At 47.3% G+C, this 24,495-nt stretch overlaps 14 protein-coding genes across 14 annotated transcripts; 4 read left to right on the forward strand and 10 right to left on the reverse strand.

Moving 5' to 3' along the window:
- Positions 1–48: 48 nt before the first annotated feature.
- Positions 49–582, reverse strand: Bathy08g00480 (CG18643-like protein; the record flags this gene model as incomplete). Its single annotated transcript, XM_007511700.1, has 1 exon — positions 49–582. One exon carries the CDS (start codon positions 580–582, stop codon positions 49–51), a length of 534 nt encoding a protein of 177 aa, XP_007511762.1.
- A 78-nt stretch (positions 583–660) lies between these two features.
- Bathy08g00490 (unknown protein) lies at positions 661–1,722 on the reverse strand (the record flags this gene model as incomplete). Its single annotated transcript, XM_007511636.1, has 1 exon — positions 661–1,722. One exon carries the CDS (start codon positions 1,720–1,722, stop codon positions 661–663), a length of 1,062 nt encoding a protein of 353 aa, XP_007511698.1.
- A 124-nt stretch (positions 1,723–1,846) lies between these two features.
- On the reverse strand, positions 1,847–2,548 carry Bathy08g00500 (unknown protein; the record flags this gene model as incomplete). The annotated part of the gene is made up of 1 exon (XM_007511573.1): positions 1,847–2,548. One exon carries the CDS (start codon positions 2,546–2,548, stop codon positions 1,847–1,849), a length of 702 nt encoding a protein of 233 aa, XP_007511635.1.
- Positions 2,549–2,614: 66 nt separating this feature from the next.
- Bathy08g00510 (predicted protein) lies at positions 2,615–3,955 on the reverse strand (the record flags this gene model as incomplete). Its single annotated transcript, XM_007511473.1, has 1 exon — positions 2,615–3,955. The coding sequence occupies one exon, from the start codon at positions 3,953–3,955 to the stop codon at positions 2,615–2,617; it is 1,341 nt and encodes a 446-aa protein (XP_007511535.1).
- A 404-nt stretch (positions 3,956–4,359) lies between these two features.
- Bathy08g00520 (predicted protein) lies at positions 4,360–5,319 on the reverse strand (the record flags this gene model as incomplete). Its single annotated transcript, XM_007511380.1, has 1 exon — positions 4,360–5,319. The coding sequence occupies one exon, from the start codon at positions 5,317–5,319 to the stop codon at positions 4,360–4,362; it is 960 nt and encodes a 319-aa protein (XP_007511442.1).
- A 322-nt stretch (positions 5,320–5,641) lies between these two features.
- On the reverse strand, positions 5,642–6,967 carry Bathy08g00530 (structural constituent of nuclear pore, nucleoporin 62; the record flags this gene model as incomplete). Its single annotated transcript, XM_007511544.1, has 1 exon — positions 5,642–6,967. The coding sequence occupies one exon, from the start codon at positions 6,965–6,967 to the stop codon at positions 5,642–5,644; it is 1,326 nt and encodes a 441-aa protein (XP_007511606.1).
- Positions 6,968–9,139: 2,172 nt separating this feature from the next.
- Positions 9,140–10,028, forward strand: Bathy08g00540 (60S ribosomal protein L15; the record flags this gene model as incomplete). The annotated part of the gene is made up of 2 exons (XM_007511575.1): positions 9,140–9,145; positions 9,420–10,028. 2 exons carry the CDS (start codon positions 9,140–9,142, stop codon positions 10,026–10,028), a joined length of 615 nt encoding a protein of 204 aa, XP_007511637.1.
- Positions 10,029–10,133: 105 nt separating this feature from the next.
- Bathy08g00550 (pyruvate phosphate dikinase) lies at positions 10,134–12,512 on the reverse strand (the record flags this gene model as incomplete). Its single annotated transcript, XM_007511323.1, has 1 exon — positions 10,134–12,512. One exon carries the CDS (start codon positions 12,510–12,512, stop codon positions 10,134–10,136), a length of 2,379 nt encoding a protein of 792 aa, XP_007511385.1.
- A 398-nt stretch (positions 12,513–12,910) lies between these two features.
- Bathy08g00560 (hypothetical protein) lies at positions 12,911–13,903 on the forward strand (the record flags this gene model as incomplete). The annotated part of the gene is made up of 1 exon (XM_007511395.1): positions 12,911–13,903. The coding sequence occupies one exon, from the start codon at positions 12,911–12,913 to the stop codon at positions 13,901–13,903; it is 993 nt and encodes a 330-aa protein (XP_007511457.1).
- A 56-nt stretch (positions 13,904–13,959) lies between these two features.
- Positions 13,960–14,811, reverse strand: Bathy08g00570 (predicted protein; the record flags this gene model as incomplete). The annotated part of the gene is made up of 1 exon (XM_007511776.1): positions 13,960–14,811. One exon carries the CDS (start codon positions 14,809–14,811, stop codon positions 13,960–13,962), a length of 852 nt encoding a protein of 283 aa, XP_007511838.1.
- Positions 14,812–14,950: 139 nt separating this feature from the next.
- Bathy08g00580 (unknown protein) lies at positions 14,951–16,522 on the forward strand (the record flags this gene model as incomplete). The annotated part of the gene is made up of 1 exon (XM_007511340.1): positions 14,951–16,522. One exon carries the CDS (start codon positions 14,951–14,953, stop codon positions 16,520–16,522), a length of 1,572 nt encoding a protein of 523 aa, XP_007511402.1.
- A 220-nt stretch (positions 16,523–16,742) lies between these two features.
- On the reverse strand, positions 16,743–19,076 carry Bathy08g00590 (hypothetical protein NAEGRDRAFT_78502; the record flags this gene model as incomplete). Its single annotated transcript, XM_007511501.1, has 1 exon — positions 16,743–19,076. One exon carries the CDS (start codon positions 19,074–19,076, stop codon positions 16,743–16,745), a length of 2,334 nt encoding a protein of 777 aa, XP_007511563.1.
- A 220-nt stretch (positions 19,077–19,296) lies between these two features.
- Positions 19,297–20,568, reverse strand: Bathy08g00600 (pirin domain-containing protein; the record flags this gene model as incomplete). Its single annotated transcript, XM_007511280.1, has 1 exon — positions 19,297–20,568. The coding sequence occupies one exon, from the start codon at positions 20,566–20,568 to the stop codon at positions 19,297–19,299; it is 1,272 nt and encodes a 423-aa protein (XP_007511342.1).
- A 588-nt stretch (positions 20,569–21,156) lies between these two features.
- On the forward strand, positions 21,157–24,413 carry Bathy08g00610 (unknown protein; the record flags this gene model as incomplete). Its single annotated transcript, XM_007511688.1, has 2 exons — positions 21,157–24,295; positions 24,349–24,413. 2 exons carry the CDS (start codon positions 21,157–21,159, stop codon positions 24,411–24,413), a joined length of 3,204 nt encoding a protein of 1,067 aa, XP_007511750.1.
- Positions 24,414–24,495: the final 82 nt, after the last annotated feature.

Consider the following 24,495-nt stretch of genomic DNA (forward strand, 5'->3'; position numbering starts at 1 on the left):
GAGAGATACAACAAATACAAACAATGATACTACTCTACTACTACTAAATCATCCTCCTTTATTTTGACTATCGATGAGAACGGTCACCGGGCCGTCGTTCTCTATGTGCACGTCCATCATCGCCCCAAATTGACCTTCTTTTATTCCATTCTCTTTGTATTCCTCTCTCGCTTTTTTAAGGAACTCGTCGTACATTTCCTTCGCCTCTTTCGGTGTCATCGCTCGACTGAAGGACGGTTTTTTCCCTTTCGTGCACTCGGCGAGTAACGTGAACTGACTCACGAACAAGACATCTAAATTTAAATCGAGCAAAGACTTTGTCCACTGTTTGTTCTTTTCTGCGTTGTCGTTATTATTGTCCGGCCAAAGGCGCACACTCATCGTTTTTCGTAAAACGTAATCGCAATCCGCGAGCGTATCTTCCGAACTGATGCCGAGGAAAACGACCGCCCCTTTTCCAATTGTCTTTATCGATTGCGGTTCAGGTTGCGAAGGATGGGAGGGAGGTAACGCGTGATTGTGCAACTCGGAGTGTCGAACAGAGACCGATCCCGAGTGCACGCGCTGAATCAACGCTCTCATTATTATTATTTGCTTTTGTTGTTCGCGCTTTGAAGTGTGTGAGGTGTGAGGTATTCGTCCAATTTTAAAACCGGTTTTCTACTCTGCGCTTTCTGACGATAAGGCGCGAAAGGCGTCGTCGTCCACGAACGCTTGGACGTCCCAAGCGTCCAAGAGACTGTCGAACAACAACACTCCATTATTGTCTTCTTTTTCTTCTCCTTCTTCTGTGTGGCTCCTTGTGCTATTGCTAGTATTCGTATTCGAGGAGGAGAAAGACCCCCGCAAACTGTCCAACGCCTTCTCGGCGACGACTTGCTTTACGCGGAGTTCTTTGCGCGTGCCTTCTAAAGCGCTCGCGCAAAGGAAGAGCCACTGTTCGAAAGACCGTTTGTTGTTGTTGTTGTTCATCTCAACGGTAGTGTTGGAGAGAGAAAAGCGAGTGGAAAGTGCCGCGTTGGGGACGTTGTGCATCCAGTGCACTTTTGGCGACGGCGCTTCGTCGTCGGTCTGTTCTTTTTTCGTCGTTTCTAGAAACGATAAACGCTTCGCGAGGACGACGGCTTCTTCCGCCTCGTCTTCTTTCTGCTCTGCTTCCTTTCCTCGCCGTCTGTCCCTTCCCCTGCTGCTTCTGCTTCTGCTCCTCCGTCTCCCCCGAGGTTCTCTGTCCCTTCCTTGTCGGCCGTGCCCTTCTTCTTTTTCTTCGTCTCTTCGCGCTAGGTGTTCCGGCGGATTCTTTTCTTCTTCTTCTTTAACTTCTTGAACTTCTTTTCCGCCGTTTTCAAACGCACTCGTAAAACTCTCGAACGTTTCCTCCATTTGTTTCGAAATACTTTCCAATTCTTCCACGATTCTTCGCAACTTTTCGCACGCTTCGTCCACACGTTCCGCGTCCGCGGCGGAGGAAAAATTCGCGTACTTGCCTCGTTTCATCAAACAGTTCAACATATCGTCGCTCGGGAGTATCGATTTAATCTTCTCCTGGACTTTTACGTGGTACGGTGAAGAAGAAAAGTCCTCGTTTTCGTTCTTCTTCTTGTCCTTCTTTTCCTTCTTCTTCTTTAACATGGACGATAACTCCTCTTTCGCCTCTTTCAAAATCGTCAACGCTTCCGTTCCGCTCTCGTGGGCGACGAACCATTCTCTCGCTAAAGACGCCATGGTGTATATTGCGTCCACATCAATCTCAAATTCTTCCGCGCTGTTTGTGATGTTATTGTTATCATTATTATTATTCACCGTAAAAGTCATTCTTTCTTTTTCTCTCAATCAATATACAATCAATTCAGCTCTTCGTCCTCCCCGATGGTCCTTTAAACACCTCCCCGCCCGGAACGCTTCGCAACGCGCTTTCGATCCGCCTCCCAACGTGTTCCTTTTCCCAAAGGCCTATATAATTCGTCGATGCGAATAAAACCGACACTAAACTTAAACTAAATCCCGTCGCCACTGCTAACGCTTTTAACCCTTGAATCGATGCTTTCGCGTGTACTCCTATTGGTAAATCTCGTTCTAACTTGTGTTTTCTGTTTTTCCAGTGCACGACAGACGCGGTAAACACGGAGGAGAAAACAGTCACGAGTGCGGCAGAGATGGCGAGGTTTGGATACGACACCTGGTAATACTTTTTTTTGTCGTCGTCCTTATCTGCTTCTATGAAGGATTGGATGAACCGGAAGCCTTCTCTTTTCGTCTTTGTCGTTTGTTCTTCTTCTTCTTCTTCTTCTTGTCGTCGTTGTTGTTCGTTATTGGAAATCGAATCGGAAAGCGACGACACTTCTCCTTCTTTTTTCTTCGCGTTGGTCTTCTTTGAAACGACAACGACCGAGGGAGACGAGGACGAGAACCACCACCAAAAGAGCATATATCGCCGCAAGGAGACTTGGGAGAGTAAAAAGAGCTCGACGTCCGAATTGAATGTTAAGAGAGAGAGAAGTGACGAGTGCACAAAAATGAGGGAAAGAAAGAGCTCTAGAAATAAAAACATTAATACAACGAGCACAGAGTCAACATCTCTCTCTTCCTCTCTTTCTCTCTCTCTGTGTCAAACAAATTACCAGCTATAGAACGCGTCGTCCTTATCTCGTACGATTTCTTCTTTTTTCCGACCTTTAATCAATCCGTAAGTCATGAGCCCTCGATCGAAGGCTCGATGCATGCGCTCGAGCGTCACAATCTCGCGGATGGTTTTGTACCAAATCCTGGGACCGGCGAAAACGACCGGCCACGGGTCCCAGACGCCGACCCAAATGGAGTGTCGCCACGAGGCGATGGTGTTTTTGACCCAGTTTTCGCCTTGAACTTTTTCCATGACGTGAGTGTTTCGCATTAATCGTTCGTATTCTTCGTAGGAGACAAAGTACGGGTGCGCCCACTCTTCGTATAAAAATTGTAAGTTTTTCTTTTCGTCTTCGGTGAATGGGTTTTTTGTTTCGTCGGCGTCGCGTTGGCACCAAGTGGCGACGACGAGAACTCCTCCCGGTTTCAACACTCGAATCATCTCTTCCACGTATTTCTTCTTATCTGGCATGTGTTCGCCGCTTTCGCACGCCCAGACGGCATCGAACGTGTCGTCCGGGAACGTCATCTCTAACGCGTTCATGACTTTGAATTCAGCGTTTGGAACGTTTTGTTCCTTGGCTAATTCAGTCGCGCGGTCTCTTTGGTTCGGCGATAAGGTGATCCCAGTGACTGTAGTTCCGTTCCCGTACCGTTTCGCCAAGTGTCTGCTCGCGCCTCCAATCCCGCATCCCACGTCTAAAATATTCGCAGGTTGCTTCCCGAACAAATCTTGAATGGACCAATCGCACATTTTATCCACGAACGCAAACTTAGCTTCTTTGAAATCCGTCACGTCGTTTCCTAACAACGTTCCAGCCCCGTTCGCTAAATCTTCGTCTTCGTACCACCCGAGATGGATGTGTTCCCCCCAATAGTACTCTAAAATGCCTTCCTCGGTCCACGCGTCGTATTCCGAGCCTACCGTATTCGCTCCGTCCACGTACGCTCGCGACGGCGTATCCAAAATCTTCTTAATCGTCACCGCCGCCAACGCGACGTACGGAAGGTAAAATGCCTGCGCACTCAACGCGTTCGCGTTGATGAGCGCGTTTTTTATCACTGAACTAGAATTTGCGGGAGTTGAAACAACGTTTTTCTTAGCGGCTTGAGCGGCAGCCAACTGCGAGACGGATTCGTTCGGTTTGCACAAAAGTTCTTCTTTGGATAATACATTTGTTGTTGGTCTTCTATTATTATTTGTCTGAATCGTTTGAATTATCGTCGTCTGTTCATCGTTTTGCGCTAAAATCGCTTTGTTTCTTCTTCTGTGTCTCGTTCTTCTTTGTCCAGTCGTCTGAATCGTCGTCGTAAACGAAGAAGACGATTTCATCATCGCGTGACGTCTTTGATTTTGATGATGATTTCGATGATTACTCTCGGCGACTTTGATGAGAAAGAAGAAGAGGAAGAATGTAACGGAAACAACAGAGAAGAAGCCGATGTTGTCATCATCGAAACACTACTCCTTTTATTATTAGTATTATTATTATGTGTGTGTGTATATGTATCGCGTTTTAAAGCGCGCTCGGATGTGTGGTAAATTAAAAGCTTTTTTTGGTGGATAAAAATCAGTCCAAAACGACTGTTTTGATGAAAGATTTTAGTACTAAAGTATTTTTTATTTACACACGCGAAAGCGGGAAAGCGCTTGCTTACTTCGACGAGAGCATCTCTCTGGCACAGACACACACACTCTCTCTCGTTCTTTCTCTCTCGTTATTGTTAGTACTGTAGTTATTATTTCTTACCGAACAAGTTGCCTAAAAATTTCGCGGCGTTTTCGTTGAAAATCGGTTCGTCGAACTTGTTCATCAACGGGGTAAACTCAGGACTCGCTCGGACGTTTTTCAAGCTCGGGTCGGTGCGAATCTTTCTGTAATCCGTCCACCCACTCGCCATGCACCTTCTCAAGGCTAACAACGACTCGTCCAGTTTACCGATGTTGGAAAAGCAGCAGGCGATGTTGTATTGGCACACTCGGTAAATTTCCGTGGTCGTTTCAAAGTTATCGCTCATGTAGTTCTTCGGCTCTAACGCGGCGACTTCTTCGAACTGAATCAACGCGTCGTCGAAATTCTTTTGGTTGTACAAAGCAATCGCTTCGTCGAACATGTCTAATCGTTCGTTCTCCAACTCTCTCTTCTTGGAGTAGTTATTCATCTGTTGTTCCTTCGTCCCGGCGCCGTAGTTCCCTCCCGCTCTTTCGGATTTGAACTGTGAGTTCTTCTCCACCTCCATGGCGCTGAAATCGCCAAACATCTTCTTCATCTTCAAATAAATGTCTCCGTTTCTGTTTTTCATCGCGTACATGACTTGACCGAAAGATTCCGCCGGCCATACCTCGTCGCCGAACGACGCCGACACGCCTTCTATTTTGTCTCCGATTTCAAACACCTCGTACTTTGGATCGTTCGGCGGGACGAACGCGACGTACGCGCCGCCGTCGTTCCCGCGAGCAAATTTCACGTCGATTGGTTTCGGCAGCGTCACCTCGTAAAACTCTTCCGTCGCGACCGCGGATTCCGCCACCTCGGACGCGTTCATAAAGATGACGTGTTGTTTTCTTTTCGAGATTGGGGAGATTAATGCTCCCGATGATGCCAAAGATCTCATCTTTTGTTGTTTTTGTTGTTGTTGTGCGAACTTTGACGAAGTCGTTTTCGTCGTCGCCATCATCGCGTTGGTAGTAGTAGCCATTATGTATTACGTGCCGTGTGCGATAAAAGTAAAGATCTCAATAAAAGCGCGCGATGAGACACAAAACAAGTGACGACGAAAGGAGATGAATTTTTTTGCCAAAGTGGATATTTTCTCTTTTTTTGAGATGGATTCTGAACCACGAAAAAATGTAACGAGAAGAAAGAAAAAAAACTTTAAAAGCATCATCGTCACAACAAAGAAGAGCGATGAGATGGAAAAAAGACGACGCTTTTTCCAATTTTAAGAGAGTGTTGTTCTTTTCTCGAAAACGGCTTTGTTGTATACACGCAAGAACGGTAGTATTATATATATATATATATTACTTCGATGATGATAAAAACCGATCTTTCTCGATCCTATTCGTGGCGAGATCCAACTGTCTATCGATGTGCTTCAACGCGCTGAGTTGATTGTTCAGCGCGGAGACTAAACTTCGCGTGGCATCGCCGTCGCCTTTCCGTAAACCTCTCTGCTCTTGCATGGCTTGGTAACGAGAAATTGTTTTGCTCGCGTCTCGCAAGGAGTTGCCGATTTGTAAAATCTGCCCGGAGACTTGCTCGGCTAATCCGTATAAACGAGCCGTGGAGCTGACGTCTCGATCGACGTCTAATGTTTCGCCTAATTGTTGGTACAAACGATCGACGCCGTTTTCCATGTCCGTCAACGCGCGTTCGGTATCTTCTTGGTGTTGTTCGATGACGCGAATTTGCCGTTCCATGACGTCTTGTTGGGATTTCGCGTTGACTAAATCGACTTGCATCTCGAACAGTTCCCTCCGCCGTTCGACGATTTGCTCGTCCCAATCTGCTATTATTTGTGCTTTTTTCTTAAAATCCGCGGTTCTTTGCGCGAGTTCTTTGTTCCAGTATTGTAACGTTTCGCCGACGGATTTGCCGACCAAGTCGGTCGGTCTCGATAAATTCACCGGCGGAGGCGCCAAGGCGGAAGATGTTGATTTTGTCGTTGTTGCCGCCGCTGCCGTTGTCGTCGTTGGAGCAGCTGGAGTAGATGCCGGCGCTGCTGCAGCCCCAAAAAGACTACCACCTGTTGCAGCGGGTTTGGCCGCTTCTGTTTTTGTCGTCGCTGGTTTGGCCGCACCAAAGAGTCCACTTCCTCCAGCGGCTGGCGTTGTCGTCGCAGGTTTAGCCGCACCAAAGCTAAAGGATGGCGCGGCAGGTGTGGCCGCAGTTGGCGTGGCTGCAGGTGCCGCACCGAAAAGACCGCCTCCCCCAGTTGTTGTTGCTGCTGCGGCCGGTGCTGCTGGTGCTGCTGCTGCTGGTGCTGCGCCGAAAAGACCGCCTCCTCCAGTTGTTGTTGTAGCAGTTGTCGCAGCACCAAAGAGACCACCTCCAGTGGAAGTCGTCGTCGTCGTCGATGCTGGCTTCGTTCCAAAGCTGAACGATGGCGCAGCAGTAGAAGTTGTTGTCGTCGTTGCCGCAGGCGTAGCAGCCGTACCAAAGCTGAACGATGGCGCAGCAGTAGAAGTTGTCGTCGTTGCCGCAGGTGTAGCAGCCGTACCAAACGAAAAAGAAGTACCACCAGCCGCGGGCGTCGCAGTAGGTTGAGCCCCCCCAAAGGAGAAACCTCCAGCTCCGGCCGGCTTCTTAGCTTCGCCACCGCCGGCACCAAAGCTGAACCCGGACATTGTTTTGATACTCTTTTACTGTTTTCCTCCTGTGTTGTTGAGAGAGTATAGAGTGGTGAGAAACAAGAGAGAGAGAGAGAGAGAGAGAGAGAGAATTTAGTCCGTGAGATTGAAAGTGATCCGCGAGTATCGACCACCCGCGAACCGTGGAGATGGACCACAAACCGGTTTGTCGTCCGGCGCTTTTTACGGCGAGATTAATATCCGCTACGGAAGTTAAAAAGACTATCCCATTCGTATTCGAGGATGCCTTAGGCAAAGCAGCGTTTAAAGAAGAGAAACGCGCGTTCACATGCGTATACATATCGCTCCTCGCGGTGAAAAATAGAGAAAGTCTCAGGAAGTTTGAGGCATAACGAAAATCACAGACGTGTCTCACGTTATTGGAAATTCTCGTCACCGACTTTTCAATACTTTTCTCACGCCATCGAGAGCTAATATACGGAACACATGCGTGAAACCAAATCGATCGTGTAATAATAACTCATAACTTCTTAGAGGTTGAATAAGCCCCAGCGACAAGAGCCGTCAGCTTCGGTTTTTTCGAATCACAGTTAACACACGCAAAACGAAATCATACGAGGACAACAGAAAGAATGTCGCATCGGAGATTGAGAAAGCAGTAGTAGTTTTAGACTACCACCTCCTCACCCATTCCAAAGCTGTCGGCTTTACCTGGAACTGACGGCACCGCAAAATACTTGTTCATTCAGCCGTGTGCTTTTGTCCAGGAAAAAATACGAAACAAAGACGAGACCGAGAAGACGAAAATTCCTCCTACACCTACCTCTTCCTTCTCCTTCTGGTGTTTGTTATCAGAGCGTGCTAATATCTCCTTCCTTCCTTCTTATTTAATAACTCTGTTTGCGTTACTATTATTGTAGAGGAAGTTTGTCTTTGGTAAGTTTCAAATCGATACAAAAATTCGCGCGCGAGCGGTACTGAAAGAACGAGAACGAAGAAGATGATGATGACGAAGCGCCGACGTAAATTCTCCCTCTCTCTCGTTCACACGCGTAGATATATATTTAATTTCTCAGTCGAAAGATGGTGATTTTGTTTTGCTCGGCATCGATTAGTGGTCTAAGCCTAGTAAGGACAAATGACTTCTTCACGGAAAAAATATATACTACAGTCGTCGTGCGCTCGGCGCTTCATCATCATCAACATCTTCTTCTTCTCTTTCTTCTTTCCACCTCGTCGCAATAACAAAAAACAAACGCAAAAGAGAGAGAGAGAGAGAAAAAATGTGAGGAAGATGGTTGTGTGGATTCGGAACCGAAGGAAAATCCGAGCCAACCGTAGTATCTGCCTCTGACGTTCACTATAGGCAATCGTAAATAAAACCTTCGGAAGACCACACGACGGGTATCAATCGTCCAGCGGAACTCCGTACACAAGCTGCCAAAAACAAAATACGAACGACGATAAAACGAACACGCGCGTAAAAGAGAGCGTCTGTGTGTGTTTTGTGCACACAAACGCACGAATGAATCCTCTCTCTCTCAATCTCTTTTTCCTCCAATTTTGATGATGATTCGGAATTCGTTCGCAAGTTTCAGCACATCTCGCTTGAAAATGTTGCCCGATAACTACTCCGGTTCCAAGCTCGATACTAAGAAGCCAAGCGTTAAAATGAGTGCTCGTCATCATCATCGTCATCTATATCGTCTTTACACTACCCGTTCACGACGCGTTTTTTTGTGTATCGTAATAAACGCGCGCACAAATAGAGAGAGAAACTGAGAGAAACTGATGAGAAAATCAAACGAATCGATTCCCCATTGAACAACATCTCGAAATCGAATTTCTCTTTCTCTCTTCATTCATGCAGAACAACTCTCTCTCTTCTCTGCGCGGCGTTAAAAAAGAAAGAAAGAACAACAAAAAGAAACCCCGAGAGACGCGATGATGAAAGCACCACTCTCTCTCTCTCTCTTCTTACCTTACTTCTTTAGTTGTTTTTATTAATAACACGCCGCAGTTTAAAGATTTTACTTTTGTGTTGTTGTTGTTTTGTGTAAAGTTTTTCTTTCTGACGAGCAGACGACGAGAGCTCGCAAAAAAGAAAAAAACACTAAACACTCGAGTCGAGAAGCGAAAGACCTGTTTCACGCATTGAAAGTAGAAATTCCCGCACAACGACACAAAACAGAAAACACACACAACAACATGGGGGTGAGTATATTATATATATCTAATTCTCTCTTATTCGCACACAAACGATATCCTTTTAGACGAATTCGAAGGTTTCGATGCGATGGTACCTTCGCGCGATGACTTTGTTGCGCGTTTCCATCATGTGGATTTTTTCTTTAGGGCGAGACGACGGGAAAACACATTTTCTACGACGCGTCTTCGTTCTCGCGAGCATCGATGCGAAGTTTCTCGCGACACGAACTGACCATAATTTTTCTCTTTAAACTCTCTTCTTTCGCGATTTAATACGCAGGCTTACAAATACGTGGAAGAACTCTGGAAGAAGAAACAATCCGACGTGTTGCGATTTTTGCAACGCATTCGCGTTTGGGAATACCGTCAGCTTCCGTCCATCTGCCGCGTGACTCGACCGACGAGACCGGACAAGGCGAGAAGATTGGGGTACAAGGCTAAGCAAGGCTTCGTGATTTACAGAGCGCGCGTGAGAAGAGGTGGCCGTAAGCGTCCGGTGCGCAAGGGTATCGTCAATGGGAAGCCGGTGCACTGCGGCATCACAAAGTTGAAGTTTGCGAGAAACTTGAAGTCTGTCGCGGAGGAGAGAGCGGCGAGAAGATGCGGCGCGTTGAGAGTCTTAAACTCGTATTGGTTGAACCAAGATTCTGTGTACAAGTACTATGAAGTCATCATGGTTGACCCGATGCACAAGGCTATTAGATCTGATCCGAGAATCAACTGGATCTGCGCGCCGACGCACAAGGGCAGAGCGATGAGAGGCTTGACTTCGGCGGGGAGAAAGCACAGAGGTTTACACGGCAAGGGCCACAACTACACGAAAAACAGATCGTCCAAGCACGCCCAGTGGAAGAACAACAACAGACTTTCGCTCAAGAGATATCGTTAAACGACGACGATGTGTCAAAATCGAGGCTTTCGAGAATAGCTGTTTTGGGGTACCTTTCGTTATTAATAATAGACAAACCTATAACTTTAGAACTAATCGTCGTCTCTACTTCCTATTCTTTGCTATTATCGCCTGCAACGCGCGAAGTCTCGCCACGGCGATGAACCTAGGGTCGACCGAAACGCCATTCACGTTCAAATCTTGGAACTTTCCGTATATGAAATCGGCGCCGCGGTGACCGCACATCTGACCGCACGCGACGACGTCGATGTTCGGATTTACTTCTCTCGCCTCGTTAATAGCTGATTGTACGAGCCGCCCGACACCTTTATCGTCCCATGCGATGAAGGGATTAAACTTCCATATGATTGCGTTTTCTTCCTCTTCCTGCTCCTCTCTGGCGATATCTTTCACGTCGTTCTCTTCGTCGTCGTCGTCGTCGTCTTCATCGAAATCGAATTCGTCGCCATTAATGTCCATATCTTCGCCACCGTACAAGTAGCGCGGAAAGAATTTGTGACTATCTTCCACGCTGACGCCGTATGTTGTTTCTGTGAGCTCGTCTAACCCGACGATTAAAAATTCTGCTCCCATTTTTGCTAAATCGCCCGCAATCAAACACGACCTCGGCGTCTCGAGCATGGCGCCTACGCGGTAGGCGATTTTTGAGTTGGTTTTCTCCTCCAAGAATGAAAATTCTTCCGCAACGTTCCGGATTAAATTCAACTGGTGTTCAAATTCCTCCGCCGAGGCGACGTTCGGTATGCATATGTCCACAACCGGTGGTTCTGCTGCAAACGTGAAGAATTCTTTCACTCCGTACGCGGCGCCGAGGAGAGCGCGCACTTGCGCTTTCGTGATTTCCGGATAGAGAGCTCCAACCCGACAGCCTCGAAATCCAAAATCAGGATTTACTTCGTCCAGCAAGTTTTGCTCTATGATTTCTACGACGTCTCGTTCGTCCTTACCGGAATCAACCGCTAATAATGGCACTAAATCGTTCAAATTTTCCGAATCCGGCAGAAACGCGTGCAGCGGTTCGTCCAGTAAACGCACTATCACCCTCGAATTTTCTTCGTTCTTCTGATCAGGTTGGAACGAGGCCTTGAACATGTCCTCAAAATCGTACCGCAAATGCGGTGCGAGCATATCCAACGCTTCGTATCTCTCATCTTTCGTCTCTGCGCACAAAAGCATGTGTAAAGCCTGCCTCGCATCGCCGCCTCGATATTTCTTGAGGACGTTCTCAACTTTCACCAAACCGACGCCGATAAAGTTCGACGCGTCGCCTCCGCCAACGCTCGTTCCGTCGCGATTATTATTTTCATCAACGTACTCGTCGATGGCATCCGCAGAATCACACTCGGCAAATATCCGAATCGCGTTTAAGAATTTGGATTTTTGCGCGAGCCATTCGAAGAACAGCTTGTTTCGTTCCGACTTGACCGGCGGCACGAGTTCGACGGCGCCGCGATAGACGACGCCGTTTTGACCGTCGATGGTGACGTAATCTCCGGTGTGCAAAATCGTCGTGCTTTCTTTTTTGTTGTTGTTATTGTTGTTGTTGCTATTGCTGCTACTAAAAGTCGTCGTCGTGAACTTTGCAAACTTGCGAGACTTTTTATCAATTTTTATCGAATATCCTCCTCCCTCGCCATCGTCGTTACCATCATCGCTATATATATCATCGTTCGCACCGGACACGCACGCCAACCCAAACTCTTTCTTCGATAATTCCGCGCCAAACCGATCGTCCTTCAAGAATATAACCCCGGCCACGTCTTGCAACACGTCCACGACGTCTTCCTCGTCCTCGGCGAATCGTTTCTCCTCGTCCGTTTTGAGTAAACTGGAATCCACGCACTCGCAACACAAAATGACTTTCGCGGCTTGCGAACCACCAAGACCTTTGCATCTCTCGAGCATTTCGCGCGCGTCTTGAACGGTAAAGCAAATTTGCCCGGTTTCGCACTTGGCGTTTTTTACGTGTTGTTGTTGTTGTCGTCGTCCTCCTAAAAGCTCCTCTTTCTTCCACTCGTCCGCGGCGATGACATCCGACCACCTCTTCTCCGCGTTCTTCACTCTCAACAAACTCGCCGTCACCACGTCTTCCTCTTTCACCAATAACAATCCTTCCTCGACTGATTTTACCAGTTTCTTCTCCACTAAATACACCGCGATATCGATCGCGTTTATTCCTTTTGTCTTGTTGTTGTTTTTACCACTCGTCTCAGAGTACGACTCGAGGAGTTCTCGGAAACGTTCTTTTGTCATCATCGTTTTGTTGCCATTTTCGTGTCTCTTCTCCTCCTCGCTCTCATTCTCCTCTAAAATCCGCGCGAATTGTTCGTCCTCTTCTTTCGCGTTCACGTCGTCGTCGTTGAGAAGAAGAACAGAATCATCATCATCATCATCATCATCGAAAATACCGTTATTGGCATCAGCAGCGGCGAACACAAATACTAAAGTGTTGTTGTTATTCATTCTTTTTCTTCCTCCTCCTCGTCGAAACATTCGTCGTCTACTGCTGCTGCTGGAACTGCTTCTGCTCTTCTCATTCGTACTCATACTACGAGTAGTAATAGTCCTCCTCATCGTCCTCGTCGAGGTGGTCCTCATCATCGTCCTCTCTGTAATCGTTTTCAAAGTGATTTTGCAAAACGAATAATCTCTCTTCTGCTTTTTTTTTGTCCTCTTTTTTGGTTTTTTTTGTTTTGAAACAACGAATAAAATTCTCTTTTTCTTCTTTTTACACAACAATTAAGTTTTTCACAACAACACACACAAACTCCACAGAGACTCTACTCTCTACTTAATCAAGAATGGGCGGCTTTTCTTTTCGAGGAGGCGCGCAACAACTCCCCACACAAAAAACATTAAAAATGGACGCGATGCGAAGCGTGTTTGACCTCGCGCATTCGAACGTAAAATCTTTCGTGCAAAGCGAAGACGTGCACGTTTTCGTGCTCATCATGTTTGCGTTTTTAGGTGCCATCACGTATCTTTCGTATTGGGTTCCTAAACTCATCGTCTCGTTCATGCCGACGCAAAACTTGAAGAAGAAATACAAAGGCGCGAAGTGGGCTTTAGTCACCGGCGCGTCCTCTGGTATCGGTAAATCCTTGGCGAAAGAATTAGCCGAACAAGGGTTGAACGTTGTATTAGTCTCTCTGAAAGAAACGATTTTGGACGAGACGTTCGAGGAGCTTAAAAAAAAACATCCCGAGCGAGAGTTTAGAAAAATCGGGGTGAATTTAGGCCTCCGAGATGGGTCGTATTTGCGAGAAATCGAAGAGAAAACGAAAGATATCGACGTGCAGGTGGTGTTTAACAACGCTGGGTTCATGTTGACTGGGTTTTTTGATAAAACGAAATTGGATTTGTTGATGACGAACCACGAGTGCAACTGCACGAGCGCGATGCAAATCACGCACGTGTTCGTGAAGAGAATGTTGGAGAAGAAGTTGAAAGGGTGCATCGTGTTTACCTCGTCCGCGGCGGCGTGTCAACCGACGCCGTTTTCAGCTTTGTATGGGGCCACGAAATCGTACATTTCCGCGTTTGCTGCCAACGTGGCGTGCGAGGTGAAATCGAGAGGCATCGACGTCTGCGCCGTGCACCCGAGTCCGGTGGCGAGCAACTTTTACGATAAAGCGCACAAGTTGGACGCGTTGGCGTTTTTCCAAAAGTTCGCCGTGACTCCGGACCAGTTGCCGAAAGAAATGTTGCGACCGATTGGAAGGATCGTGTGGTACGACATAGGGTTCGTGGCCATTGCGTTTAGAAATTTGTTGAAGATGTTCGATTACGGGTTCTTCGCGACGTTGATTAGTTGGACGGCGCACACCATGGGCGATTACAAAAAGAACGTTTAAATTTTTTTTATCAATAATAATACAGTAGTACGATGATCATATTTACTATCTCGTTATTATTTCAACACTGTGAAAGAGGCTATGGTATCTCTCAGTTTCGGCTGCGCCGTTCGCCACTGTCTGCCACTCGCTTTCACGGAACATAAATACACTCGTTTTTTCCACACCGTCGCGGAAATCAACCAGTGCGCTTCGTTCGAAATCTCGTAGTTATAATGCGTCAATCCATTCCTGGTATCTTTCTCCATCGATTTAATCTGTTCTTCGTTCACTGGTTGTCCCAACACTTCCGGTGCAAAACCTAAAATGAAGTTTGTAATCGGCACCAGCTCTTCAATCGTCGGGTTCTCGCCGTCCTCGACGTTGGCGAAACGAAGCACCGGCGCCAAGACAATCTTCACGTCGCCTTCGCTTTCGCTTTTAAATCTCGTATCAATTTCCGTTCCTCCCGGATCCGCAATGCTCACCGCAACTTCTTCCCACCCTTCCCGAAGTTTTACCGAATACGGCGTGATTTCTGTCCACCCGATGCCGTGCCCGCCAGACTTCGCCTCGGGTCTGGTATATGTCATCGATCCGTCTTCCTCTATTTTCCCAAAACCTGGCACTCTCCCGGCGATAGATCCCATCACCGCCTGCGCTGGTGGTGGTGATACTAAAAGTCCTCCTTGAAAAGAGAGCAAAACCCCGAGCGCTGTCGCGTTCAAAAGTTGTTCTCTTCGTGTTCGTTTTGTCGTCATCATCGTGATATCTAATTTTTCTTCTTCTCTTCTCGTCGTCTTGCTGGAGGAGGAGGAGACAGAGGAGGAGGATAATCGTCGGTAGTGGTTCTTACGGTTGTTCTTGATGTTCGTCGCTCTGATGAAAGAACAACAACGCGCGCATGGTGGTGATTTTTGCGCGTACATGATGATGAAATGATGATGACCGATGCGGTATCTTTATTTTTTTTGTGTGCGTGTGTCACAGCCTTGAACTGTTGAAGCGTTTTCTTCTTAAAATTAAAAAATATTGCAATCACATGCGATATAAAGTCAAAAAAATAATATGCTGAAGAGAACGGGCGAGTTCGCGCGGCGCGTGTTCTTCGGCGACGACCAACGCGAGGAAGAAGAAGAGTACGATGAAGAAGAAGAAGAAGAAGAGGTGAGCGAGAACGGATTTTGCGCGGAACGACGAGGACGATTTTCAACAACAACTCAGGAATTGGTGGAAATTCAAGAAGAAGAAAAAAAAAATACGGGGAAGGAGAGTAGAAGAAGAAGAAGACAAAGCACGTGGTATGCGAACAAGAAGAAAACGTCGATACGAGCGACGATATCTAAGATTGTGGTGTCGCTTTCGATTTTGCTCACTCTGTGCGCGATGTTAGCGCAAACCTTGGTGTATGTAGAACGAGAGGAAGAGGCAAAGAGGAGAGAGGAAGCGAGAGAGGATTACGAGAGAGCAAAAGAGGCAATGATGAAACTCTTTTCTTCATCGTCGTCGTTGCCGTGCGAAGATGGTGGAAATGAATTGATGTTGCCTTCAATAGAGACCGTAGAATCATGCAGAATAATCGAGGAGAAGAGTAGCACCAGCATCACTTCGTCGTTATTGTTCAATCAATCGTGTTTAAATGTAAACGCTCCGGAAGCGAGCGGAGTGATTGAAGAGTTGCTGTTAAACGCGTGTTCAATAGCTACGACGACAAATACTCAGCAGTATTACTTCCCCATAGCGGAGATATACATACACTATCGCGAAGACTTGGAGGAGAAGAAAAAACTGATGGAGCTTCAACATTGGAACTTCAAAGGCGCGTTCTTTTTTGTCGTGACGGTGTTTACAACAATCGGCTATGGGAACGTCGCGCCAAGCACAAAAGAAGGGCGATTGGTCGTGCTAATTACGACCATACCAGTTCTCGCCGTATCGTTGATTACAATAGTCACCATAGCTGAACCAATCATAGACAGCATGAACTTATTACACAAGTATTTGTTAAAGAGGATGAAAAAGAAGTTGCCGATTGATATAACGATACCGCAAAAGTGTACTCTCGAGGAATATTTTAATGTCTTGCAGCACCATCTAATCGGAGAGGCGTTTTGGCCGATGACGGAGGTTTTCATTCGAACGAATCAAATTTACACATCAGACGAACTGCACAAAGGAGAGGTGTTTGTAAGCAAACAGCAGTTTGTCGAGACGTGTCAAGGACTGGGGCTGAGAATTAACGACCGCGCGAACGTATCGACCGAAGAAGAAGTATCCGCCGAAGAAGAAGAACGAGAACAAGAATCTGTTTTGAACTTGGAAGAAATTCGTTTATTGTTGGAAATCATCAGAAGCAAAGCGAGTTTAATATCGACGGGTGTTCAGTTAATGCATTGCTTGCTATTTTCTGTCCTTTCAGTCGTTGTTGGTATGTTTTACTTCAAGGTTTTGCAGGACTGGGACTATCTCGAAGCCGCGTATTTTGCGATGGTTTCGATAACATCCGTCGGGTTCAGGAGACTCATTGGGAGACTACGTCCCCAACCATCAAGAAGGCTCGGTTGCTTTTTGGTATCCGTATGTATTCATCGGTTTTGGTTTCATCACTGTGTTCATTGGTACTTTAGCGACATTTGCTGAGAAAGGGCGAGAAAAGCGACTTTACGAAATTGAATTCCGCTACGTGCACGAGTGTTACAACACGAAGAGAAAGTCGTGGAACACGAATACCTATTGGGACGATACGTGACGCGTGGCATATTTCCTTTCTTTTAAAATACTCTTGCTTGTTTTAATACTACACGTTGCTACTACTAAAGCTACCGCTATCTTTCCTCCCTATATTTCCTCTCTATATTTCTTAACCATTTCCAACAATCGACGACGCGCCGATACCTTCCAAGTCGTTGTGAAGATGCTCCGAATACGCACCTAAATTTTCCATCGCCCACGTTTTGACCAAGTCTGCGGACATGTACACCTCGTGATTTACAATTTCCTCTCTCGTTACGCATTTCAGCGATCGACCGGAAAACCGTCCAGAGTTATACACTTGCACTTCTGGATGTAAGAAAGTGTTTTTGTATCCGTACACGCGGGAAATCCAAATCGCGTGCTCTTCGTTTGAAAGTTGCTCCGGGTATAAAGCGCCAAAGACGTCTCGGTGCGTCCTGTGTACGAACGCGTGCGTGATTTTCCTCGCGTCTCTCACGTCCTCGGGACTCGCCACGCCGAAATTCTTCGCCAAGTTGTTATTCAACAACGAGTTTATCAAAATATCCGCCCAATATTGTCCTTGCGAAGGGTAAAATTCCGAGTCGTCGTGCACCGTCATGAAATAATCGCACTTCTCGACGTCAATCGCTCGATCGAAAAGACCGTTCCATACGTACGTCGTCGAAAGGGACACGTGAAAGCGCACGACTTTTATAGTCACCGGGTAATCTCCAATCAAGACTTGCATTCGTTTTTGCAAACGCTTCATTTTCGGCGCAGAATCGTAGACGATATCGCCCTGCTCGAATCCAACCAGCAACGTGTACCTCGTTCGTTTGCCACTCTTATCGATCGTTCCTAGTATCGATGGCAGTAAGACGTTTACCAATGGTAACGCGTCGGAGTTGACTAATTTCGTGTTCAAAGTCGAACTCGGGACACCTAAAACGACGTGCACGGCTTTGAATGTATCCCTCGCCATGTCGTTACCGAACGACTGTTCTCTCACTTTCGTTTCGAAGACGATTTCCGGCGGCTCTCTCTTGTGACGAACTCTGCAGTGGTACTGTTCTTTGAGCATAATTTTTGCAACCTCGTCGCCTTCATCCGCGAGTTGTTTTAAACTTTCCACCGTGGATATTTTAGACGCTTTGGAATCGATACAGATGAACCCGTGTAAATCCGGTCTCGTGCCGAACCAATTGTGGAACTCGGGCACCTCGCCCGGGCTCAACGCGGATTTCTCTTCCCCGACTACAGTATTCGCTCTCGGACACGCGCCGCCTAAAGAACACTGCACGTGCATTTTCAAAATCTCCTCCGTCGCGTTGTTGAAACGAAAATATCCCTGCACGTTTGGATTACACCCTCCTCTGGTTGTTTCTTCCTGAACGAAAAAACGCTTATCTCTGCTCAGCGCCTTCAAAACGTTGTCGATCCACCCTCTCGCGTGCGCGTTGTGATGCACGAACAACGCGTTTCCGTTCTTATTTACCGCGTGCCATATTAAACTTGGTAATATATCGATTTCCCCAACGTTCCGTTTTAAAACCGAGCTTCTCGTTCTCACTTTATCTTTTTCGCCGCCGTTGATGGGGAACCCGTTTTCGTCCACCTCTTCCTCGAAGTCTGGTTCGTCCTCGAAGGTTTGCGTCAACATCAACCGCTCAATCTCCGCCAAAGCGAAGGTCGGTAACGTTCCGCTCTCAAAAACGCCCTGTCGCGTTCTCGTTCGCACTTCTCGCTGCACTTTCCCCAACGCCCCAGATCCTAAATCCAACCTCTCGTCTAAAAGCGCGTATTGCAACGCGTCCACGCCTCTCTTCGCGTACACGTTTCTCCAATGTGCGACTTCGTCCTTCTCGCTCTCTAACAACGGCCCAACTTCGTACAACCAAACGACTACTTCCGGGTGCCAAAAGTGTAAACTCCCGACCAACTCTCTCACGCTCGGTAGCGTCTTCGAACACACCCCCGACACCAACACCGGATGCGTCACGAAATATTTATCCGGTTGTTTCCGAATCTCTTTCTTCGGCACGAACTCGCCGGAAATCGGGTCGATGTCGAACGAACGCACCGAAATGATTGCGCGTTGTTGTTGCGTTTGTTTCGCGGGATCGTAAATACCTTCTCGTCGTTCGTATATCGCTCGTTGCGCTCGCTTTTGAATGGATTCGTCGTTAAGAGTGCCACTACTACTACTAAACGCCAACTTCCTGGCGCGTTCTAAACTCAACTTTGTCAAAGACTCGTCCTCTTCCTTCATCAAATCTCTCCTCAGCCAAAACACGTTGCTCGTGAAAATGAACATGTTCAACAGAAAAATGAACAGGAGAATTCTCCGGCCGATTTTTCGACTCTGTCTCCTGTTCGCGTTCGGTTGGACGACGGTGCCTAACGTTTCCACCCAGAGCCAAAACGAATCGAGAATGTCGCTCGTTCTCGATTTCGGAGAGAGTGGGTATCCCAGTCCCATGACTACTGCTCCTCGAGTAAAGTCATCGTCATCATCGTGAATATCTCATCGTCTTCAGGTCGTTGTTCTCGTTTTTATCGTCCTTCTCTTCTGTCTTCTCGCAGCATATTATGCGTGACTTACTTTATAATTTTGGCCGCAAAGAAGGGATAAAAAAAATGAGGAACTAGATGCTTTTGATTCGATTTCATCAAAAGTTACTACTTTTAGTATTATTACATCATCGCTTTGATTTCGGCGCGAAAATTTCTTTCCCTCCAACGCTCATGAATCTTTCCTTTGCTCTCGGAAACACGACGTCGTTTGATTTCCACGGCCACCCTCCAAACTGCGTGCGATCGAAATCTTGAAACGCTTTGCGCAGCTCTTCGTTCGTGTTCATGACCATCGGGCCGGAGGACCGAATAGGCTCTCCTATCGGTCGTCCTTGAAGGATTAAAAACGCGCATTTATTCTTGCCGCTGCTGCTACTGCTCCTACTCCTATCGCTATCTCTAATACTTTCTTGACTTTGACTCAGTTTCGTACACTTTACGGTGAACGATTGCGACGCGTCGAGTTCGCACCCCGTTCTTTTTTGAATCTTTTCGCGTCCGTTAATCATCATTTCCTCGCCTTCGACGAAATATAAATACCTGTTTGCTTCTGATTCAATTCTCGCTTTAGGAACTCGAACTTCTTCTCGGCTCTTCTCTGCGTACATTTCAACGTAAAACACGCCGACGTCGTTCGCCTCGTCGCTTGCCCACGAATTCTTAGGCGTCGCGCTCAAATTTGAGTTCACTTTAACGTCGCCAAATTGCCCGACCCACACGACAATCTCGTACTCTTTTCCTTTTTTCCTTATCTTCTTCACGTCATCTTTCCAGTGCATGACGAACTCTGGTTCGCTCATTTTCTTCCAACTCGGTAAATTTAACCAGATTTGAAAGAATCGTAACGGGTTCTCTTCGTCCGCGTTGACGAGCGGAAACATCTCCGCGTGCTGAATCCCAGACCCCGCCGTCATCCATTGCAAATCACCTTTTCCATACCTCCCCGCGTCGCCAATAGAATCCGTGTGGTCGATGATGCCATCCAAAGTCGCGGTAATCGTTTCAAACCCTCGGTGAGGATGCCTCGGGAAGCCCGGTATGCGATGTCCGTGGTAAAATCGATACGGGATATCTGGTACAAAATCTGATCCCGAACCTCTCGCATCGCCCTTTAAACCCATCTCCTCGTCCCCGGGAGGGTAAAAATCTTTATGGTACACTAAAAACAAGAACGGGTCGAGCGTTTTCATCGGTCCGTGGTTCAACCGTTCGAGCTTTTTTATCACCATCGGCACCACTTTTGCATCATTCGATGATTTTGACAAAGATTCGTCCTCCTTTTCTTCTAACGAGATTAAAACTTTTCTCACGTTTCTCGAGAAAAAAAATAAGAACAAAACCAAAAACAAGAGCTGCCGACGACGATCATCCCGAAAAATGATATCACCACCACTCATTCTGTTTTCGTCGCGTTGTCATCGATTATTTAATCGCATCAAAATCATCATCATCATCAACAGACTCTCTCCATCAGTTGGCTTTTTTTAGAGAAAAATGCACCATCAAAATTCCTCTTTTTTTTTTCTCTTTTCGTCTCTTTCTCTTCTCGTGATAAAAATTCTCATCAGCCGCATCTCAAAAAAAAAGGAGGACAAAAAATATCACGCATCATCAGAGAAACGAGAGAAAAGGACGCACGACAAAACACTTGATAAAGGGAGAAGGGAAAGAAAAAAATGATGACATCCGATGTAACAACCAATACTCACACGAATACTACTACTGAGAACAACATTCCGAGGAGAAGAAGAAGAAGAAACAGAAGAATACTTTTTCGCAAGAATAGGACTCGAAACTACTCTTTTTTGCAACGACTCCTTTTGTTGTTGTTGTTCGTTTCTTTGGTGTTCGTGAGTGTTTCTTTTAACGACGATGATGATGATTTTGGTGGTTCCAAATCGTCCTCCTCCAGCGTGGGGATTTTTGTCCGCGCGAATCGCGTGGGACCACGACAAACGCCGTCGTCGCGCGCTGCTCTGAAAAGGATGAGCAGCAGTAGTTCTCCGCAAAAACGAGAGAAACAGAGAGAGATTCAACAAAAGGAGGAAAAACAACGCGCAAAGATGAAACTGTTGGCGAAAGAGTTGGAGGAAAAAAAGAGACGAAAAGAAGAAGACAAAGAAAGCGCGGCACCTTCTTCTGGAACACAAAAACGAAAGGAGGAAGAAGAAGTAAAGGAGGAGGAGGAAATGACGACGACGAATACGCGAGAACGAAAAGAACGAGAACAACCTTTTGTCGAAGAAGAAAAGGAGGAGGAGTTTACGAGCGCGATGATGGAACGAGATTTATCACGACGAGCAGGATCGAACGATGATACGAAAGAAGATCCCGACGACGACGAGGATGAAGCAGGAAAGGTCAAGGAAGCGCTTCCGGGGTCGCTTCCGTCGTCCGCGGAGGAAACGGAGGACGATACGACCACCGCAGAGACGCCGGACACGAAAGAAGACGAAATGAAGGAAGAGATGATGGAACAGGAAGTGGCGGAAGCGCAAGAGTCGGACGCTTTGTCGATGGGTGATTTAGGTACCGACTCTTCTGGTGGCGAAACCGATGATGACGTTTCGAAAGAAGAAGAAGAAGAAGAAGAATTGACGGAAACGCCAAACGGGGGCGAAAGGCCGACCACGTCTCCGGAAGAAGAACAAGGTATCAACGACAGCATCATCACTTCCGGAGAAGAAGGAGACAATTTGGATGAATCTGCGGTCGCTGTAGAGGAAAAATCGACGGTGGATCCAGTCGCGGAACCAGAATTGGGTGACGCGAAGAAGGAGGAGGAGGAGGAAATAACCTCCGCCGAAGAAGGAGAAAGAATAGGTGAAAAAGCGGATGAAAAAGCGGACGAGCAACTCTCTAAATACGAAACGTTAATGAAGGAGGAGGAGGAAGTAGCGAAGATGGCAGAGGAGGAGGAGAAAAGAAGTGTGCAAGCTCAGCAGCAAACGGAAGAGGGATCAGTAGCGGCAGAAGAAGAAAAAGAAGCGCCGGGAGAGATTGAAGAGTTACCCGCGGTGAACGAAGAGAAGAAGGAAGAGGACGCGTCTCCGCAAGAACCGGACAAAGTCGTGCTCGACGGAAAATCCGACACCCACGATCCACTTTTCAAAGGCGACGGGAAAGAAGAGGAGCGATATAAAGAAGACGCTCCGATGCAAGAAGCTGACGCGCTTTCCATGGATTTTACTGATGACGATGCAACTGCTACCGACAAAGTGGAGGAGGAGCAGAAGAAAGAAGAAGAAGAAGAAAAAGTCACTGTTGAGGAGACTCCCGCCCCTGTCCCAACGGATGAAGTAATACCGATCGAAGGAGAGGAGGAGAAGGTTGAGCAAGAGGAAGCACCGACGAAAAAAGAACAAGAACAAGAAAAGGACTGGGATAAATCGCAAGGCGTATACGAGGCAATTTTAGAAGCTGACAAAAACGAGGAAACGGTTGCGAACGCCATCGCGAGCGCCGCCAAAGGTGGTGACAGGAACAACACGGACGGAAATAACACAACTTCTTTAACAACAACAACAAAAGTTCTTGGTGGTATTCCAAAGTCGCTCGGCGTCGTGTCCGCGTCACCACTCACGAACCCGACGTTATCTTTCGCGGCGTTTCGCTTTTCCAAAAGATTAGGATACGCGTTTGCGCGTCCAGGTAAATGCATTTGCGCGGGTTCGTGCGAGTGCGCCGGCGCGTGCGGAAGTAGCATGGACTCGTTGAAAAAGCAAAGCACGGCTTTGAAAGAAGCAGGCGTCGATGCCGGTGTCTCTGTCATTTCAGACGCGTCTTTGGTGTATAACAAAGACTTGAACTTGGAGAGATGGATTGGAGAAGTCGCCGACCCGGCGGTGTATGGATTGGAGCGTTTATACGCAGCTGTTGAATATTACGTATCGACGGATGTAGATGTCGAGGACGCGACGATTTATTCAATCATGAATAAGTCGCCGTATCCAGAACTCGCGAAGTGCGACGTCTTCGATGCCATGTTTTCGCAACTTCGAGAGGACAGAAAGAACGGCAAAGCGGTGAAAGTAAACGTGGACGCGAAGGACGAAGCGAAACTCGCCGTGTTGACTGCGTGTGATGGATTCGTGAACAACCCTCAAGCGACAAAGTTTGGTGGCGGTACGTCTGCGAAAGAGATTGCGGAAAGGTTCGATGCAATCATCCCGGCGGATTCGGGATTAGACGGATTGATTTCTCTCACGTTTATGAGCGGTTTCGCAATCTCGGATTTGGCGTACGGCGCGAACGACGAAGGTTCCAAACAAAATAAAATGAGGAAAGAAATGGGCATCTCGGTCGATTTAGCCACCGAACCAGACGCGGTACTGAAAAGACTTCGCGACACGAACAAAGTGGACGAAGAATTGTATAAACAATCCACGACGTGGTTAGATGGTGTCAAGGAGGCGCATCGCAAAGCGTTCAACGCGCACAAGGCGATTGTTGAAGTATGGATCGAAGAAAGCGATCAATACTGCGAGTCATCTACTGGTAGTAGTAGAACGTGTACGCAAGACGGATCTTCTTCTTCGACGACGACGGATCAGTTTGCGGAATTGTTGGGCTCGTTCCCTGAAGCGTGTAAAGCGTCCGATCCGAAAACGCGCAGTTGCGTGGACGACTGGTGGGAGTGCGAAGGACCGGGGAGCGAGGGGAGCGCTTTTGCTGGCCAATTTTCCAAGGCATCTGCGGCGGCTACTACCACTTTAGACGCTACCGGTGGTGAAGGAGGCAGTCCGAGCAGTGGCCAAGGCAGAGCTTCTGCGGTGGAAGCGCTTTCAAACTTCAAGTATAAAGTCATGTACGATCGTGAACATCCTTTGAATAAAGCGGCGCAATTTGGCGCGCACCACTCGAAGAAATTCGCCCGAGGAACAATGAATGCCGTAAACGTCGGCGCGGGACACGCGGTGGCAAACTTTAAGAAAATACCAACCGGTGTACACGCCGGGGTTGCAATTATTTTCCTATTCTCCTTGTTCGGATATTACACGTACGTGCAATACAAATCTTTACAGCCGGTGAGTTCGTTGGAGTTGAACACGTCCTCGGTGAAAGTGTTGAAATCCTTCGAGAACAAGGAGAAAGCTTTGAGAGGTATTTCCAACGTCCCCGCGGGTGAGTTGATGCGAGACGACGCGTTCTGGGGAGGCGGTTTATCGCAAAGCGAGATGGAAAGAGGCACGGCGGGAAGAGGAAGTTCGAGAGTTATCGGCGGGACACGACGCTCGAATAGAAACAGCGCCAAGAACAGAGGCCCGATGACCGAAGAGGAACTGAATTTCTACGAAGACTTGTCAGATTAAGTTAAACGCTGT

This window comes from Bathycoccus prasinos (genome assembly GCF_002220235.1).
Source record: "Bathycoccus prasinos genomic : Chromosome_8".
NCBI classification, from domain to species: domain Eukaryota; kingdom Viridiplantae; phylum Chlorophyta; class Mamiellophyceae; order Mamiellales; family Bathycoccaceae; genus Bathycoccus; species Bathycoccus prasinos.